The sequence below is a fragment of the Tachypleus tridentatus genome, chromosome 2 (assembly GCF_004210375.1).
Source record: "Tachypleus tridentatus isolate NWPU-2018 chromosome 2, ASM421037v1, whole genome shotgun sequence".
NCBI lineage: Eukaryota > Metazoa > Arthropoda > Merostomata > Xiphosura > Limulidae > Tachypleus > Tachypleus tridentatus.
In genome coordinates this window covers 59,475,730-59,496,906 of record NC_134826.1, presented here as the reverse complement: position 1 = coordinate 59,496,906, position 21,177 = coordinate 59,475,730, and the positions used below count along the sequence as shown (strand labels likewise).

Genomic DNA, 21,177 nt, shown 5'->3' with positions numbered 1-21,177 from the left:
AACTCTGGGGCTACTCTTTTACCAACGAATAGTGGGATTGACCGTTACATTATAACGCCCCCACTGCTGAAAGGGCGAGCATGTTTAGTGCGACAGGGATTCGAACCCCCGACCCTCAAATTACGGGTCGAACGTCTTAACCCACCTGGCCATGCCGGGCTAGTGTAAAAAGTTAATTAATACCTTTTCATTTTTAAAACAAACATCAATTTACCTAAATATTGCATGAACCAGAAATGTCACTACGGTGCTCTGACAAGCTACATACTGATGCTTGCCATTTGCTACGTCTTACTTATTTAAAAGAGTTTTGAAAAATGGTGGTGTATAGAGACAGCGAAACAAAACCGATTGTCGCTTGAAAAGAACTTGCTTTTGTGTTATAGTTCTTTTGTAATTAATCACAAAGCAAAAATACGAGTTATCTGTGCTGTGCTCACTACAGGAATTAAACCGCTCATTTTAGCATTGTAATCCCCAATTTAACTGTCAAGCCACCAGGGGGCCTTGCTTTTGTGCTTCAGAGATATCACCCAAAATAAAAATCACTTCATTCCATTGATAAATAGGTTACTCTGATACTTTTAATAATTTTTTGTAATAGTTTAATATGTGTTGTTATTATAAGAGAAATAGAATTAGGGAACAGGATTTTGAAAATATTATATCAGCCACGCGTCTCGAGAAACTTGGGAAGCCCTGTTTTAGAGCTTCCCTTGCCTGCTGATGCGAAACAAGCATGTCACAGAACTAAATGAGATGGTGTATGCCCCCCATATCACTAGAGATACTGTATCAAACTGCGCAAATGATATATAAGAAATCAAATACAAGTTTAAACACTTCAACTACGTTGTGCCAGCTGCTGGTGACGTCACGGAGGATCGTGAAGAAAGAAGATGTAAGTCTGCAGAGGAAAGTGAACACAAAAAAACGCTAATTTTCCATACTTTCTCCGTACATCTGCAGTACGTATTCTTTCACAAGTGTTACGAAGAAAGCAACTGGCACTGTCCCAGCGGGCGGCGTTGAAGGATCCAGTGTTTAAATGCCAGTCGGTTAATGAATCAAGGACAAATCGCACCTGTTCTGCACGAGACACGCAAACTTCTGGTGTACAAGAGCGCTTTTACTGAGCACAAGAGGAATAATTTTGCTAACAGCAGGAGTCTTAAGCTCCCACATACTTCTCTCTTTCTCTCGCACACATCTTCTCTTTTTGTTGCATACAAACGCTGACAAACATCCAATTCTTTTACAACTGTTTTGTGCTCTAACACTGCAAATAAATTGCAAAAAAAAAACTAAAACTACGAAATACAGGTTAAACTACGTGAAACGTGAAACATTTGCGTTATTGAACTGATTATTAGAACCTGCTAAACAGATTTTAACAAAGTTAACTGTGATTTCTGATCGACTGTTGCGCCCTCTGTTACGCATAAAGAGATATCATGCAAAGTTTAAAAACTAAAGGATAAATTACCGTAACTCACACTACGGTTTAAAGCAAAGACAAAAAAAAAAAGACAAACAGAAGAATATATACATAATTCCTGTTATTTTCCATAACTATTCCTTAACTAAGTGAACAATTAGGTTTGAAACACAGTAAGGTAAAATTCTTTTTTTTTAAGGTGCAGGATTATGACACTAAAATTCGCGTTTCGATACCCATGTCAGACAGAGAACAGATAACCTGTTGCGTAGGTTTGTGCTTAAGAACAACCAACCCTAACATTTTAATAACTTTTAAAGATTGTATAATATGGTGCTATAAAGCTTTATATGTTGATAGAAAGTCAACATATATAATTATAGATAAATAATTTACAAATTAACGTATACTGATTTTTATTGTCTACATTCATCACATATTGGTGCTTTGGCAAAGACCCAAAAATAATATTTATTCCTGTCTTGAAAATCGGATATCATGAGGATATAAAGTGTTTTAAAATACGTACTAAATTCGAAGGATAGCTAGTTAAACTACGAAAACTCTTCTACACACAAGTAAGGAATCATTTTACCAGACGAAGAAAATGTTTGTTTTGTTTCCAGAAATGAAACTTCAATGTAGTTTTGCGTTTTTAAGCGTGAACTGCGTAATATCCTAGTAAAGTAAAATAAAACAATTTAAGTTGGATATCTTTCCTTGTTTTGTTCAATCCTTTTACTACTGCTGAAGTTGGTTTTCGAGGTTTATGTATCGTTAATGTGCTAGTACGTTCCCCGATGTTTCACTAACGGCCAATATTCTCAGACGACGTTTTATGGTGTTTTTAAATGTTCCGTTTAGTTGGTGCTATTTATATGACTTTCTACGAGAGTTACTTCTCGTCTTCAGTTTTTTTCTCATCCCCCCTTTTCTTATAGAATGATCCGGCTTGTAGGACGTCTTCATATTAAACCAGCTGTTGTTAACGGTTATATATATATATATATATATCTTGTTTTTCTCTATACATCACGAGAAGCATTATTTTTCACACGTGTAACTTGATGTATGCTTCCAACTGCTTTGTATCGTTATTGAACGCCCAGACTTTCACGTAAAAGAGAACAGCTAACAACCATAAACATAGAAAAACTACAAATTATTATGTCACCAACGTAGACAACAAAACTTAAGGGTAGTGCAATCGTTTGAGCGTTTCTTAATTAGATTTAGAGCTCTGGCCATGTTAACGGGGTTAGTTGAGCGCTGAAGGGTATAATGGAGGTTATCAAATGTTTGTGGAATGTCAAAATAATTTTAGAGATAAAAGCCAACAACAGAACGTTTGCTTTGTAGAGATAGGTGACAAAAATTGACAGTAACTGAAGATTTTTTTAGGCTTAAGAAATGATAAAACACTAAACTTACCAGACGGTAGTATCATTCTATTGGCCGTTCGCTTTGTAGACTTGTTTTGAAATCCTATTGAAAGCCTTATACAAATGAAAACTCGAAAGCACGTTTTCGCTAAATTTTTATTTTAATGGTACAACTTACTTAAGTAATGTTCCGTGTACATACTTAACAATGTTGTTATTAAACCAACTTTTCAATTTATCATCAAGGATGTACGAAAGCAACTCAGTTATTGTGAGTTGAAAAATTGGAGCGCGTTCTTAGCTTCACATAAAAAAGATTACCATCACCGAGTTTGTCTCACGGTAGAACAGTCTTGGATCTTATAACACTAAAAGCTGAGATTCGATTTTCCTTCATGGACATAGCATACAGATTGATGTAGCTTTGCTATAATAAAACACACACACATACTAGCGCCTTTCCTTGGTGCAAAGCTGCACCGATTGAACTGTCTGCACCCTGTTCACGGCAGAAAATAAAAACCCGAATTTTAGTCTATGATCTGCCCCAATGGAGTCGTCACTAGTTCTTTAATTTATGGCTCGTTTGAATAGTCGTTACCAAAGAAAGTATACACAATCAATTTCAAACCAAAAACTAAAAAGTATGCCATGAATGCGAGCACAGACACACAAAGAGCGACAAATAGTTTTAGTGACACGATTCTAAGATATTCGTTATAACACAGCAATAAAACTTACTCAGATTGACCTTTGAACACCTGCAAAAATTCAAAATAAACAAGCAAGAAGCAGGAAAACAGCACATATAGCTCACTGCTAAGACTTAGATAACTGTAACACACTATCTATCAAAACTTCCAATTTGTAGGCTTTAAAGTTGCTCTGATAAGAAATAAAATAAAAGAGCTATTAAGCCTAAATACGAAACTTTCAAACCATCTATATGGCCTACAATGACCATGACAGCACATGTGTAAAAGGTACAAAATGAAGACAAGCAAAGAAAAAAGAGGAACATCGTAGAGATAGACAGATAAAAGTTTCAGTGTAACAACGTTATTTAGTGTTAATCTGGAACATTGTCTATCCTGAGTGTTTTCACAACAAGGCCTTCTTTACATAACATTTTCATTAGTACTCTCTCATTATCATACCTCGTTACTCTCAATGAGTGATCCGAAAACCAATGTTTCAAAAAAATATATATCGTGGTTATTTAGACCCAACTTTGTATGTTAATTATTTTTAATTTTCAAAATTTGTTTGAAAACAATGACTGATTCGTTTTCACCAACTTACGTTTCTGTATACTATGTATAATATAACTAAACTGATTAACTGCGTTGAGTAAGAAGAACCCGTCTTTTGTCCAGCAAGCATGTGATTTATCTTTCCGTTTTCTTCCATCATTGCATAAGTTAACAGTGTATATTATAACGTAATCTAATTAATAATTATTTGCTACTTCTATCACTACTTTTGTATAATAATTATTAACGCATTCCACTTGACATATTTCTGCTGTCTTCAGAAAAGTTCTAAGAAGGGCTATATGTGTCGCCAGGAGTCGAGGTTCGAACCTGAGCCTTCTTATTAGAAAGGCAGGTATGCTATACTTTATCGTACATGCATCGTTTTATTTCACTACTTTTATGCGGATACATATATACCCAATATTCATTTAGTTTTTTTTAAAGATGTGCATTTTTTTGTTTCATAATTTATTAATGCAAAAGTAAAACGAGGTAGCACTAAACGAAAAACATACTAAGGCGACACACCTAGTACTCTTAATGTATAGAGAGAGGTCTACTGACCGACTAGTCCATTCGTGTGGAATGTGATGGACGACAAATCGGACCAAAGTACCAATTATTGTGTTCTCTGCTATTATTACACGGAGTTGGTGTACCGAAGCCAAACAAACAGTTGTTAACCGATAACGCAGAGAAGCCAGTCCTTCAAAGTGCCATTTCCTGGCTCATTAGTTTTGTGTTTAGCAACGCGTTTACATTAATGATAACCTTTCGTGTGTGTTTCAAAACAATTAAAAGAACCTCGTAGCTCTATGAATATCACATTTTCGTTGAAATACTTCGAATTACTTTATTAATTACTTTACTGTAGAGGAAGTTTGTTTCCAATATCATTTAAAATACCCCATAACTCTAGGTATCGTTTTAACCTTTCAAATATCCAATGTATTTATTCAAGAAGGCTGTTATTACCAGCTGGCCTGAACATCATCTGAAAAAAATAGATATTTTAGTAAAGCAGTACTATAATTTTTTTATTGGCAACGTTAAAACCTAATTTATATTTCTTCAGATTATTAGTATTAATACACAGTATCTACATGTTAGACAATGATAATGTCTGGTGATTAAAAACTAGACACTGGTAATATCTAACTATATACTGGAAAATAATCACATCTGGTGAATGGTCCCTACTTACTGGACACTGGTCATATCTAACAAGTGGTAAGTATATACTGGACAGCGGTAACATCTGGTGCCTACATCGCGGGCAGTGAATAGTTTGCTAGTTCTAAGAAATAAAACACTATTTTCACCCCACTCTGTTTTAATACAAGTTAGTGACTTATCTTCCACGGCTTGCAAGAATAAAAATGCGGTATGCCTCTTAGTGGCATGTAAGGTGATTTAAGAGATATGTCTGATAGACGTAATCTTTTAAATCTAGCCCGAATATTCATCTTCTGCGTGGGTTATGACTCGTGAATGAAATTCACGGCTTCACTGGTGAGGAATTACTGCCAAACACAAGTGGGATGGTATTCCTCCGACTTCACTACTTTATGTCGTTAATTGTGAAAGCGGAGCTTTACCTTTAAATCATTTTTCCTCATCTGCGGCGCTAATCGTGTATCCCATTAAAAACTTTCCGAGTATGCGTTAGTAATGACGTTTAATCAAAAGGTTATTAAAGCACTTTCTCGAACCTTATTATAACCGTTCATCATCGAGAATGACGACGAATTTCGATTCACCGCTAACCGTCTGATGTACCCAGTTTTTAACGAATTTGGTTTTCGTATATGACGCCAGAGAATTACTACCAACAGTCTATGTATGATTTGTTTTAAGTTAGTGATCTAAAATGATGATTTTTTGTTAACAGTTAGTTACACTGATTGGAAAAAGCATCCTTATATCAACGGATCACCCTTCACAAAATTCATGAACTTTCCTAGTGATAATCGGCGTCTCTTAACGGAATGACTTTTCGAAACCTTTCAATGACAATCGGCGTCGCTTAGCAGTACGAGTTTTCGAAAAGTTTCCAATGATAATGGGGCCTCCTAACGGCATGACTTTTCGAAAAGTTTCTAATGATAATCGGCGTTTCTTAATGGTATGACATTTTAAACGTTTCTAATGATAATTTATGTATTTTACAGCGTGTCACTTCGAAAGTTTTTTTTAACAATAATCGACGTTATCAAACGTATGATGTTTGGATGCTTCTGCACATCATAAGTTATTTTTTACCAGAATTTTCCGCTAAATTTGATCCTACTCGCCAAATTATAGCCTACTTTGAATCACTCGTACCGAGTTATTTCCCCATATTTCGTTACTTTAAAGACTAAAGGGTAAAGATGTAACTATTCTATTGATATGATTAATCTATACAAAGTGAGTATGTGGAATGTTTGCAAACTCTCTCTTCGTTAGTCTAAAGATGACCTTGGAGGATCAAAACGTTGTTCTCTGCTTTAATAGTAAAAGTGTTAAGACCCATATCAGCCATTTTGAGATACATTTTTACTTCAAGTGGGTTTCTCGTCGTCAAGAACATATGGAGTGTTACATGTTTTATTAAAATTGTTGTAGAACTATGGTTAGTTTAGAACATTAAGCGTTTTTTCTGATTTATATCATACGTATTCTCATTGAGGTCAAACGGATATAATTCGGAAAACATGGCCTTTCACATCACACTGCTTATTGCGTTATTTAAATATTCCACAATAGTTCTTTTCTAAATAATTTTATCTTATCAAAAGACAGTTAATTTCCCAGCCATGTTCAGTAAAATATGATTGATTTAAAGATTGATATCTCACAGTAACTGTTACATCTTTGATATTAACTGTACAGACCTTTCATTAATCATGATATAATACTGTACAGACCATTTATTAATTATGGTATTAAGATTGTTCAAATCTTGTATTCATTGTGATATGATATAGTTCGAATCTTCCACTAAGTAAGATATAATATTGTTCAGGTCTTTCGTTAATTACGATATAATAATATACAGATCTTCACTAATCGTGATATAGGAAAAACAAACAGAAACAATAATAATGAAAAAAATGTGAAATATTTTATGTAATAACCATTGTTACGCAACACTGAATAGAGAGCATTTCGTCTCAGTCTCACGTCTTTTGCTAGCTTTGTTAACTCTTAGAACATGGAAAAGAGAAGGAGTTTCAACGGTTCATCAACATGAATCCTTTATTAAATATGAAAAATTGTGGTCCACTAAAAGGATTACCGTGTTATTTGGCAAAGGTTCATTTTCCATCTGGATATTGTGTTCTTTTGTTTGTCTAGCACGTATTTTTAAAAGCAAGTAGATGAGGAAAAGTAGACAAACAACATTTTAGCTCAAAGTTTGTTGTAATTATATAAAGTACCTCACATCCGAATAGTTTAAAAAATGCAAAGAAAAAATAAAAACACTGTTCACTTTGTTTCAAACCTTTTAGTAGTTATAACGCAAGAAAATTATGTTTTCTTTTCACAATAATGTAAAGAGAATCTGTCTGTATAACTTGAGTGACAGACGATGTGACAGATAGGTTGAATACAGACGGTAAATTACAGTGAGGTTCAGACAGGCCAGTGGTTCGTAGAGCACAATGAGTTCCGAAAATGCGATGCTCCTTGTAGAGTATAGTAGGTTCCCGACAGACCACATGATTCGTAAAATGTACTGGGTTCTAAATAGAACCACTCGCTTCGTAGAGTACACAGGGTAAGTTACAAACAGACCACATGCTGCGTAGAATACAGTGGGTTCCAGCCAAACCACGCTGTTCGTAGAGTACACTGAGTTGCAAACAGACAATGAGATGCGTAAAATAAAATGGATTTAGTAGTTCATAGAATACAGTGGTTGCAGGGAATCCAAACGTGGTGAAGGGAAAACATGGTTGAAGACAATGAACCTTAAGTTACACTTGATTTAATGAGGACCAAGTAGATGTTTGATCTACTGTTACATCAGTTTACACGAATCTTAGATTACACTGCATTAGATGAGAGAAACCAGACCTTAGTCTGTACTTTATTACATCATACAGGATTGACATTGGATTATATTACATTACAATAGACCAGAATAATTTAAGATTACACTTGCTTAAACGAAACCGTAAGAATTCTATTAATTAATACAAAAAGAGACCTTACATTACAGAAAGAGGTATACGTTCTAGATTGTAGATATTAGTCCATTTTCATTTCAATGATGCTGTAACAAAAAACTGATTTGCAACTTTTGATACTTTAAGTCAAACACTAGTATTGAGTTCACACTCTACTGGTGTGGTTCATACAGATAAATTACGCTATGTAACACAAATTTTGTTCCTGGATTGTATGTGTTATTTCTTAATTGCTTATGTTGTAAAATTGCAGAAAGTGACCATTATTCCCTCAAACTTTGCTATTGTGACCTGGATAATGAAATTTAGAAATTAATTATTTTCTATGTAAAAACGGGCGGATTCGTACATTTTCATTTACATAAGGTCTGAATAAACAACGTATGAATCAAGATTTACATGTATTTATACTAAAGTTATACCAAAAATGTTTAGAAATGAGTAGCTTTTCAAGATTTGCGACTTTAATGTCAATCACTTTCACGTATCAGCTCCCAAATAATGTCTCGCACAGACCGGATACATTGTGGCAGAAGCAGAGCCCATCTTGACGAGTGAAGAAGTTTGAAAAATGACGGTGACGCTTCCCCTGACTTGCGACGTGCGCACTTTCATCTAACAAATCCCACTCCTTTAACCTAGATGTAAAAAATCTCGGCATTCCACTGTGTTAGACCAAGATCTCTGGGTTTCTCTCTCCAGCTGCACCTCTGAAATTGTCATTTGGATCTTCAAAATCTACCTCGTCTTGGCACTAGGGCGATGGATGATGGAAGGTCCGGATACATGATAGTAGATGCATTCTTGTCAGCTCGACGTTTGGAAGGGTCCACCATGCAGAAGTAACAATTGCTTGAGTGATCAGTGGGTTAACGCCAAATTCTTGGAATAGTGAACCTCATGGCTCTCTTTTCCCCTTTGTACCATCCTGCAAAAGAGCAAAATAACTAATGTATAAGAAGTTCATGCAAAATATTTTATATGTGATATTTTTTGAAATACTATTGGAAATTTAAAAATAAATTAGAAGATATTTAAATTTTAAAAGGTCTAAAATTTGTATAATATAAAATCTTACTATTCAAGCAAGCAAAAATTTACGTCTTACCTTCTAGAGTTTTTTTGCAGTGCCCAGAGTTTGTCTTGATCCCCGACGGTCATGCCGAAATATGCCTTGTAGGCTTCACACATTTTAGCAAATGCTGTCACAGAGTAATTTTTCGCTCTTGTCTTGATACATTGGTCACATACATAGCAGAATGCATCTGGAGAATGTTTGCAACTTCTTGAGACCATCTCTGATAAAATCAGATAGGTCTATGTGTTCACTTAGGCAGCTAAAACTAAACTGAAGTGGTGAGCCCCTGTATATATATTATTATGGAAAGTTCTAGAAAATTCTAAACGATCTTGAAAATTCTCGCAAGTTCTATAACATTCTAGAAAATTCTTGTAACTTCGAGAAAATTCTCTATCAGCTACTCAGCACTGAATCTACCTGGAATGTTCTAGAAAATGGGTAAATTTGAAAATTTCATTACCCAGGTCACAAAAGCAAAGTTTTAAGAGAAAAATAGGTATTTTCCATTTACTTTAGGCATAAGCAATCGGGAAATAACACTTTCTGCTAAAGAACAAGAAAAAGTTAAAATTTTGTTGCATAGTGTTATATTTGCTTCAAAGTCGATTTGAAACTACTGTTGCAGTTAAACCCGACAATATTTTAAAATTTTACTTGTAGTGGTAAATATAAGGATATATATTCTGCTCAAAAACCTATATAGTTTTCCACGCATCTTTTATTCATTAAAAACACTAGAAAATCAGTTAAAGCATCAGTAATTAGATTATTACGCCGGGAAACACTACTGGTCTAGATACGGGTATAAGCAGAGCACACGACCAGCTTTCCAGATTTTATAGACAAATATTTTACGAATCATGACAAACTGATGTTTTGGTGACCGGTTCATTTGCAATAAAGCACAGTTTTATCTCAACACATAATCCAAACGTAAGAGCAAAAACATGTATATTATATGTCAACATAGTAAACATACAGGGCATTAGATCAGTATAATAGACTTCATCATTCTTACAGGATGTTATATCAGTGTACGAGACTTTACAATTCTCGTAAGGGCGTCGAGTCTATGGAATTAAAACGTTAAAACCCGAAGTTTGACTCATCGCAGCGTAGAAATACAAAAAAATGTTTTGTTTTATAGGAACTGATGTAAAATTAGCGGAGTAGATACACAAAAAAAGTTTTGTTTTGTAAGAACTGTGTGTAATAATTAGCTGCGTAAAAGTACAAAAAAACTTTTATTTTATAATAAAACTACTGTTTTATAGGAACTGGTGTAAATATTAGCGGTGTAGAAATATAAAAAAAATTTATTTTATAATAAAACTGCTCTAAAAATTAGCGGCGTAGAAATACACGCACACAGAGTCAGATTTACTTGGTTCTTTACTTTATTATTTTTGTAATTTTAACAACAGCAAATGAAGGATTATTGGAGAAAGAAGTTCTGAAGTTCGAACTGATAAAACAAAAGAGAAAAAGGCAAGCTACTCGACAGAATCCACCGTTAACTCTTCGGCTACTTTTGTCTGACCGAAAATAGCATTTGACGGTCACACATGCGGTGCATCAATGGTCCCAAAGTTCGAAGTGCGTTTTGTTTTCAGATAACAGGACACAATTAACGAATCCTCGGACTTATAGATTGGGTATACTAACAAGTAGGTCACAACCGGCCTTTCATTGTATAAAGGATTAAATATAATGGGTTGAGGAGAGAGAGAGAGAGAGAGAAATTTAGAGATGTAATTGACAATTGTTATAATTTACTATGTTATTATTATCACTGTGTTTGACACATTATAAGAATATCAAACACTTCAAAAACAACAATTAAATACTCTACAGAGACTCGCAATTAATTTAAAACAAAGACTAATATATATGATCAGGCTTAAAGCCTGTACCAGAACGGCGTTTAGGCCCTTTCACTTATCCGTAAACGGTCTAACTTTGTTTCAAAGGTGGAGTGGTCAGTTTCCGTGACTGAGGAACGTAAGATAGTTTTCTATAAAACAAAATTGAACTTACAAATCATCGTTATAAACCGTTGAAAAAATACAGAGGACATGACTCCCCTGTGAAAATTACGCCTGTGATACACGACGTTCATAGATTTAAAACCAACATAATATGTTTCAATGACTTGTGATCTTCAGGAGATCTTTCTTTGCTGATCACTAAACGATGTAATCACCAACATAAAGAAACATATCTGGAGAATAACAGGCGAAAAGTTCCCTTTAATTTATAAATTTTTTTCAGCGCCTGAGGAAATCTTTTCGATACGGTTAAGTTCGCTCTTCAACAGATTTTATTAATATACTTCTGTTTCAAGATTTTCTTATCCGGACTTGCACTTTTACATACTTGAAACATGTTCAAGTATTTTTATTTTATGGATAATTCATATGAATAACCTGTGCAAGGGACATTTCCAAGTATTTAAGTGGTTCTCCTATGATTAATCGGCTAGCTTGAGTTTTGAAGTTAGTTGGCTAACTTGTTAATCCGGGGCTTGGCATGAGCAGGTGGGTTAAGGCGTTTGACTCGTCATCTGAGGGTCGAGGGTTCGAATCCCCGTCACACCAAATATGCTCGCCCTTTCAGCCGTGGGGGCGTTATAATGTGACGGTCAATCCCACTATTCGTTGGTAAAAGAGTAGTCCAAGAGTTAGCGGTGAGTGGTGATGACCAGCTGCCTTCCCTCTAGTTTTATGCTGCTAAATTAGAGATGGCTAGTGCATATAGCCCTCGTGTCGCTTTGCGCGAAATTCAAAAACAAAAACATGCTAATCAGTGTGTTCTCACATTAGTAAGTTTGTTACGTTTTGTATTTTTTCCTTATCAATTGCACCCCAGTGGCACAGGGTATAGCTACGGACTTATATTGATAAAAATTGGGTTTCGTACCCGTGGTGGGCAGAACATAGATAACCCTTTATGTATGTTTGTGCTCAATAACAAACAACAATCCTTGCCAATCTTTAAGTTACCTTCATATATTATAGTGGTTGTGCTGGATTGTTTGTTACATTGTATAATATCGTCCTTCTCAGATTGTCTGTAACTCACTTGTAGGTTACTTTCATACTGTAACTTCTGAGTCAGTGTTTTCCTTACCACGTGTATTCTAAAATCCATGTTGATCTGTTACTCAGTTTATCTTAAAGCCTGTTTTGATATGTTATCTACCCTACATATTTTAAGGTTAGTTTTGACTCGTTTGTTACCCTATGTATCCTATTCATCTGGTTGTTGTTTTTCTGTTACCCTCGTGTATTCTAAGGCTCTTATTGTTTTTTCTATTAACCCGTGTACTATTATACATGTGTTTGTGTTTATTTACCCCGCGTGTGTTCCAAGGTCTATGTTGTTTTGTTTTACTTTGTTACCCTAGGTATTCTAAAGACCATGCGTGTTCTGTTGCACAATAGGTTTTATGGTTCGGGTCGACTTATTATCCAAGTTCATGTTGAACCTGTTTATTACCATGTATCTTTTACAGAACTGTCGGTTATCTCCTGTTACCCTGCTTATGTAAGATCCCTTGTTTGTCTGTTAAACTGAGTAATCTAAGGTTAATCCATGCCTTTTGTCATCCTGTGTATTCTAATTCTCTGTTCTGTTTGTTACCCTACGCTACGGACTAGAATAAAAGAAAGTATATTATGATGCATTTTAAAAGAAATAAATTATATTTAAGTACTAGGTAAAACAATGTTTTATACGTAGTTTTATCCACAATTAATGGAGTATATAAAAAAGGAGACATTTTATCAAGTAAAACATCAGCTCGATGTTCTAAGTAAGTAAATTCAGAGTTGATAGAATGTTTGCTTTCGTGTTGTAGTCACTTGTTCAGTCTGAACGGTAGAGTAAATATTAAAATCCATTAATTCCAACCATTATTATGTTTTAGTTCAGCTAAAGAAGTACTAAGATCACAACAACTGGAAATATTTTTTTATTTTTATGATCAAAATAAAAGTTATGAATGTTTTCAAAAGTGAAACAATCGTTTTTAAACAATCTTTCTTTTTTTTTACCGTATTTTCAAACCTGAAGATCAAACCACGTGCCAGCTGTACTGCTGAAGTAGGCCTAAGTTTATATGGGATAGTGCCTTGGTCATTTTATGGTTTACTGTATAGTTGTAAAACTGTAGTCTTTCAAAATAATTAAAAAAGAAAAGTACAAAAATCAAATCTATTCATCTGCAGTCACGAAATAATACTGTCTGTTTAGCGACACTGTTATATTATACTCGTTAAAATGATCCCATACAAATATGTATACAGTGGCGTATTTAGGTAGGGACTAGGGGAGGGTCCACTGATAATTTTATTCTATGTAAAGTTACATGGGATGTCGGGCCCACAAACATTATTAGCTCCTGGGTCTATATAATCTTAAATTCGCCACTATACGTGGATAATAATCGCAAAAATAAAAGAAAACAACAAGTAAATCACGTAAAATTTAATTCAGTTTGAAAGTATTTATTCAGGCTATTAAATTATAATCAACGCAACTTCATCGATTCAATGATAAAAATTCGCTCGGTATTGTCCTTGTAAATAGTAGACATGCTTGCTTAGTTTGTTTTTAAAACTTTGTCTTTAAACTGGCTACTACCCTAAAACTAAGTAGTTTTATATAATGAACTGCAAGTAAATTATCCTTCATGTAAAACCTGAGAATCGTTTGCAAAACTTTCGTGTGAAACAATTTTAGCAGCCACGTTCAATGTCTAGTAATTGTAATCAATATGTAATTAGTGTTTCAAAATGACAATAAATAAAATTAATACAGGAAAGAGATGGAAATAAAAGGTTGTTTGATTGGCGAGTAAAGAAGCTGGTGTGAACTAAACGTGGGTTTAGGTGTTGGTATCACTGTTCCTGGTTTTGAACTATGGGTTGTTTGATTTTGAATTTCGTGAAAACTACAAGAGGGATATCTGCGCCAGCCGTCTCTAATTTAGCAGTCGAAGACCAGAGTGAAGGCAATTAATTATCACCACCCATCTCCATCTTTTGGGCTACTCTTTTGCCAATGATTAGTGGGATTGTCCGTTATATTATAACACCCCAACGGCTAAGAGGGCAAGCAATTTTGGTGTGACCAGGATTTGAACCCGTGACCCTCCGATTACGAGTTGAGCGCCCTAACCATCAGGTCATGTGGGGCCTCAAAATAATACATAAATGTAAAAGAACTTTGTACGCAAGTCTTACGGAGAAAGTTTGGTGTTTATAAACAGCAAGAAAGTGCTTCTAGTACGCCATGATGAAAACTAGGTTTCGTTTGGTAACCCTAATCTTCGTCTTAAATACCAAAATCTGAAGCAGAATTTGATATTTCTTCACACTAAGATATAGGTGTATTGTTTTAGAGTACACTACACAATAGATTAACCTCGTTGTTTCGCCCCACGCTTGGAGTCGAATTCCGGATTTTAGCACTCTTAAGTTCCTGAACTTCCCACCGACTCGTCATGGAACAATACAAGTCTGATAGAAAGGAGCCGACGGTAACATTAATCGCCCGTTTATTTCGCAAAGTTATACCCGAACTGTTTGTCCCGAATTATTAACTAAAAGCTTCACAAAGCATATTACCTTGTGTACTAAATTAGCGGATTCATATACCAGCAAAATCAGGTCTTATTATATTTGTAAGTAAATAATATTTAGGACAAAGTTCTAACATGAGTATTTTTTCTTCTTTGTTCAATATTGTGCAAGTTTCTGTTTTAATGTGCTTATATTAAAAAAAGACACTTTTTACAAGAAGGACGTGGTGGCTGGAGGAGATGTAAATATTTTAAAATACATCAAAAAACTATTTTTCGTTTGTTTGTTTTGGAATTTCGCACAAAGCTACTCGAGGGCTATCTGTGCTAGCCGTCCCTAATTTAGCAGTGTAAGACTAGAGGGAAGGCTGCTAGTCATCACCACCCACCGCCAACTCTTGGGCTACTCTTTTACCAACGAAAAGTGGGATTGACCGTCACAGCATAACGCCCCCACGGCTGGGAGGGCGAGCATGTTTGGCGCGACGCGGGCGCGAACCCGCGACGCTCGGATTACGAGTCGCGCCCTTACGCGCTTGGCCATGCCGGGCCAAAAAACATCGTGCCGTGACCAGGATCTATTTTTCGTTATAACTGGTACGACAGTAACATTAGTCTTAGGAACCAGTTGGTGCAGGACTTTCCACATAACTCGTATTTTACTAATCTTCTCAACCAGTCGTATCAGTCTTCTCATTTTCTCACTCTGCTTTGAAACGAGTATGTAAATATGAGAACCTTCAGTGTAGCTGAATATTTGCATTGTGAATGGTATGAAATATTCACAAGGGTACCTTACGTAAACGATGGGTCAAACTACTAAGCCTAAGATTCACGAATAGCTAACCCTAAAAGGTCGATAGATCAGTCAGAAGCATCCTTCCTTTTCCTCACGCCTATACGGCTACTCTTAACCGAATATTGGGATTGACTGTCCCAGTTATGAAAATCTCCATAGCTGGAACTATCAAACGTGTTCAGCGACAAATATATCACGACTCAAACCTTGAACATTTTGGTCCATAATCTAAGACATTAAACATAAGGTCACACTAAGCCGTCATGCGTGATTAGTTTGATGTTTTACAACAACACTTCCAGTCACATAAGTCATTAATTTACTTTGAAACAGTAATTACTATAAATCTTTCGAGCTCACAAATATTGTTGGTGGTGTATAGATGAATAGTTAGGTTTATATGGAGTTTCTACATGTCAGGTGTGTCAGTTAATCTTTCACTAACACTAGCCAAGCACACTATTAAGCACACTAACACTATTAAACAACTAAATAATAAATCACAAAAACAAGAATATTTTGTTGTTTATAGACGCTTTACCTTTATTGAATTGGTTGAGCTTGGGGAAGATTCGTTGTATCCCACTTGGACACGTTTAAAACGGACAGGCTTAGTTTCATCTTTAACACTGTTTTCTATGTGCAATTTCAAACAGAATTTTAACACTTAGTTGTGCACACCACATTTACCGAGTGCTTAACACTACACCAAACATGTGCTGTTTTAATGGTTAGTTGCGCACACCACATCTACCGAGTTCAGAAGTTAATCACTATAATTCGTAAGAAATTATAGAGCTGTATTTTTCAACTTCACGGCTTCTAACGCACATGTGGTCTAGAGAGCCAGGTGAGTCAGTAAAGTCTAGGTAAAGTTGCTAACTTTTAACTACTGGCCAGAGAAAAAGTGACCAGTTAGTATTCTACCGCGACAAAAGTTATGAGCTCTGTAATGAGGTTGATTCTCACTGTTATAACACGCCCACAGTCGAAAGTACGAAATAGGTACAGCAACACCACGTCTCGAAGCTTAGACTCTTCAATATGCAGCCCAGCACACTAACCGCTAAGTCACGTCCGGCCCAAAATGTGAAAACTCGTGTCAAGTTCAATTCACATCGACTCACCACGAAGTAAATAAGTATTCTGTATTTATAGCAATTCTTCTAATTCTTTAATTTGAACTATTAACCGTAGGGCGTTGTTTTGAATTAAGCACAAAGCTACTCAATGGGCTATCTGTGCTTGCCCACCACGGGAAATGAAACCCGGTTTTTAGCGTTGTAAGTCCGCAGCTATACCGCTAAGCCACTGGGGGGCTTAACCGTAGGTAAGGAAGGCACCTACTGAATAACATGTTAAGGTGTAAAACCTGGCCCGGCATGGCCAGATGGGTTAAGGCGTTCGACTCGTCATCTGAGGGTCGAGGGTTCGAATCCCCATCACACCAAACATGCTCGCCCTTTCAGCCGTGGAGGCGTTATAATGTGACGGTCAATCCCACTATTCGTTGGCAAAAGAGTAACCCAAGAATTGGCGATAGGTGGTGATGACTAGCTGCCATCCCTCTAGTCTTACACTGCTAAATTAGGGACGGCTAGCGCAGATAGCCCTCGTGTAGCTTTGCGCGACATTCAAAAACAAACAAGGTGTAAAACCCGTGTACAACACACGGTATCGTCTACATAAATTTCGTAAGGCAGCGACACCATACTTTGAGAAGACAGTTTCTAAATAAATTTAAAAAATATAGAAATTTACAAAGTATTTACATCAATAGGCGTGTAAACTCCTATTAAGCTATAACACTTTAGACAAAAGTAAAAATTCGCATTTAAAAGTACTTTAAAATGCCGTTTGGGTTAATAATTACGCTCAACGGATAACGTACTTACATCGGATTACTAGATTAATGAGCGCATTTTCGAAAGACTAAATGTATGTTTAGATTGTCTGCGTTCAGTAGCCGGAAGCGAACATTCTCGAAATAATTCCGGGTAATTTTTTTTCCGTATTCAGTAAGTTATAATTTAAACACAGATAAAGTTTTCACTCCCTGTAACTTTCACACGTTCTTCTGCTTCGCTGACTTTGTATGTTTTAATACCGCGTGAGAAACGCGAATTTTATTGCAGAAAATAACCTATTCATCAAAACAGCATTGTTAACATTCACAATCGATTGTGCATACATTCAGCTGCATTAATTAACGAAACTGTAATGTTTATCCAATTTATTAATTAATTTTGTTTTGATAGGCACAGCTTTAATCTCCGACAATTAGGCATTATCCATTAAGTCATAACTATACCGCTATCTTATAACACGCATTTTTTTCTTTTGGTTGTTGTTATTGTCACGTCACGTGTTTTCATACTGACTCCGGAACAAAGAAATTGTCATTATCCTTTGATGAAATCAAGCAAGCTACTTTACATAGATTAGAGCTGAAAATAAACCCAGTAATCAACATAAGTAATTTAATCCACAGTTTTAACTTGGTGCATGAAAAGTAATGAAGCGAAAACGTATCATAACCATAATTCATAATTTTGAAGTTTTTTGAGTTTTGAAGTTATTTGGCTAACTTGTTAATCCGGGGCTTGGCATGACCAGGTGGGTTAAGGCGTTTGACTCGTCATCTGAGGGTCGAGGGTTCGAATCCCCGTCACACCAAATATGCTCGCCCTTTCAGCCGTGGGGGCGTTATAATGTGACGGTCAATCCCACTATTCGTTGGTAAAAGAGTAGTCTAAGAGTTGGTGGTGGGTAGTGATGGCAAGCTATTTTCCCTCTAGACCTACACTGCTAAATTGGGGACGGCTAGCCCTCGTGTAGCTTTGCGCGGAGTTCAAACTATAATGAATTTTAAGGTTAATTGAGATTCACTATGACACTAGAAGAAACAGTAAAATGTAATGCTACCAGACGATTTACATAACTTTCATAAACTTTCAATTAAATATAATTTACAACTAAATGATACACCGGAAATATTCCTCAAACCATCCATGTCCCCAAATTAGGATACTTAGTTCATTCAATAAAAGGTTTGTTTTGTTTGTTCCATAGAGGTCTTTAATTACAGTTTTTTTTTTATGTTTGTTTCAGGTATTCGGGCAAACCTACAAAAGTCTTTCTCAACTCTGAACTAATAGACTAGTGTGAAGTGTAGTACGATCCGCCAACTTTTGGGCTACTCTAATCGATTGCTGGGATTCGACCGTTATGGCTATAACGCACTCATGGCCCCAAAGTGGAAGCCTTGGATTCGAATTCCGCTCGCTAACCACTGAGCCAAACCCAGTCTTTTATCCACAAAAATATTTTCATTTTCTTAAAATCCATTGGTTGTCAGTTAGTTGTACATCTTTTTTGAAGTTCTGAAGATCAAACTAATAACGTTTTCTTTTATATATTTACAGGAATCGTGCTAGCTACAGAATTGCTAATGATTTTTCAACAACGTTTTACTTTTATATGATATATATTTATATGAATCGTACAAGCTATAAATTTGTAATATTAAAAAAATAGATCTTGTAAAGTTTTACCTCTGATGACATTTACCCTACATCCGATCATTGTGTACAACAAATTATATCACTATCAGCGTCAGAAATGCATGATTACATATTGCATGGTTCTAAAACTTTCCATTACCAAGCTTGTCTGCTATTTTATAGGTCGCTGTTCCCACCGAAATCAGTTTAACAATTGTTTCAATGACCCTAATTACGTGACATGACAGGATTAAAGGTTTTCTTTTCGACTCGGTCATCTAAGCAACTTGATACAATCAACCACAATTAAATGTGGAGCGAAAACAACAGTTTGGATTGCCGAAGAACGGATTCTTGTGGCTATTAACGTCTTCTTCTTTTACACTGTTAATATTATAAAATACTTTCTACAGGTGAATAGATTATTTTACGTAAAAATTTCTATCCCATCGGGCACTATTAGACTATATTTTAATATAAAATAAAAATGTACTTCACTCACCCTAAACCGCTTGGGTGGAGATCTCGTAGACAAGCGTGGAGCCATCTGTGTTGATTCTTCACTCGGGACAAAACAGCCTGTGCCACGGTTAAAGAACTACCTGGAGGTGAAGGTATGCAAACGGCTCGGACACCGCGGGGGTCTTGGCCTTGACTGGCGCAGATCAACGCAACCACTCCCCACAAACACCGCCGATCAACGTACTAGAGAGACCTGGCGAGGCTCGAGAGCATATGTGGAACAGCGTTCCGACCGCACGTCAAGACTAGTCCACTCCAGCAGGTGGGAGGGGAACACCGAATCCCTGCAGTGGCGCCCTCCCAAGACAGCCTCATTTGGAATTCTGAACTTGTGTTTGTAACATGCCACTTAGGTAAGATAGTGTGGTAAGTCAAGGTTAGGTGTAGACCTGTGAATGTTACGTGCTTTTTGCTTAAACACAGTCTATATCTTCGGGCCTTGTATATCATATATATTAAATATCTAATCAAAGTTGGATCGCATTGAAATTGGTACAGAATGTATGACACAGATAAAGAAAAATATTTTACGGCATCCACTAGCAAAATGATAATTTTCTATGCAAGCAACTTATGTGCGTGGGGGTGGGGAAGGGGAAGGGTTAGGGGAAGGAAGGGGAAGGGTTAGGGGAAGGGAGGGAGAGGGGGAAGAGATCAGAACGAGCTTTGTTTGGAAGAGTTACAATGACCAATCACACAGGTGTTATAAGATTCTTTTTTGTATGGAATACCGTGAGTTAAAGTTGTGTAGCGAGCAGCGTAGCACCACTATCTCCGACTATATTTTGACATTTAGCAGGTACTGACCAAAAGCGTAGTTTTCACGTGACTAAGAAGTTCCTCGTGATATCCTGCTTCCGCCAAGGTGTTCGCGCAGTCTAAATGTGAATATCGGGTGAGATATCACAGCCTAAACATGAAGTTGTAATAGATAAAAAAGAAACATCTGCACAGGTGGAGAAACTAAGCGATCGAACTTTCCACTGTCGGGTCAAGATAAAACGTGACGTCAACGGGACCGAAAAAGAGCTAAAATAAAGTACTTTTTATTAAATGAATTATGGGAAATGTCTTGAGATGCCTCCTAGCTGTTTCAAGGGTTTTCGTTTTATCAAATCAAATCAAATTTGTGGCAGGAATTTAGGTTTACAAACTTTAAGACTACAAGAAGAATAATTTTGAGGCCTGAAAGACAACTCGGGTCTGATTTTCTCCCACACTTTTTTCTCTTTTGTTTAATGAGAAACTTATATTTATATAAGTTTAGCATCAGATGGTGAAGGATAAGGGGGAAGACCGGGAAGAATGTTTAAACTATTTAATCATCTCTTTCAGTTTGAGCCCGTGTTCTTCAAAGTAAGTGGAAAAAAATCTGAAATTTGTAAACACGTGTAAACATATGTAAATTATTTATTTTAGATAAACGTTTTTAAAGGA

At 36.1% G+C, this 21,177-nt stretch overlaps 1 protein-coding gene across 1 annotated transcript in view; it reads right to left on the bottom strand.

The window, feature by feature from the left end:
- Positions 1-19,977, bottom strand: part of LOC143243923 (protein O-mannosyl-transferase Tmtc3-like) — a 217,728-nt gene extending 197,751 nt beyond the window's left edge. Inside the window, exon 1 of the mRNA XM_076487720.1 lies at positions 19,721-19,977. Coding sequence (XP_076343835.1) covers positions 19,721-19,765 — 45 coding nt within the window. The 5' untranslated portion in view covers positions 19,766-19,977. The remainder of the gene's footprint in view (positions 1-19,720) is intronic.
- Positions 19,978-21,177: the final 1,200 nt, after the last annotated feature.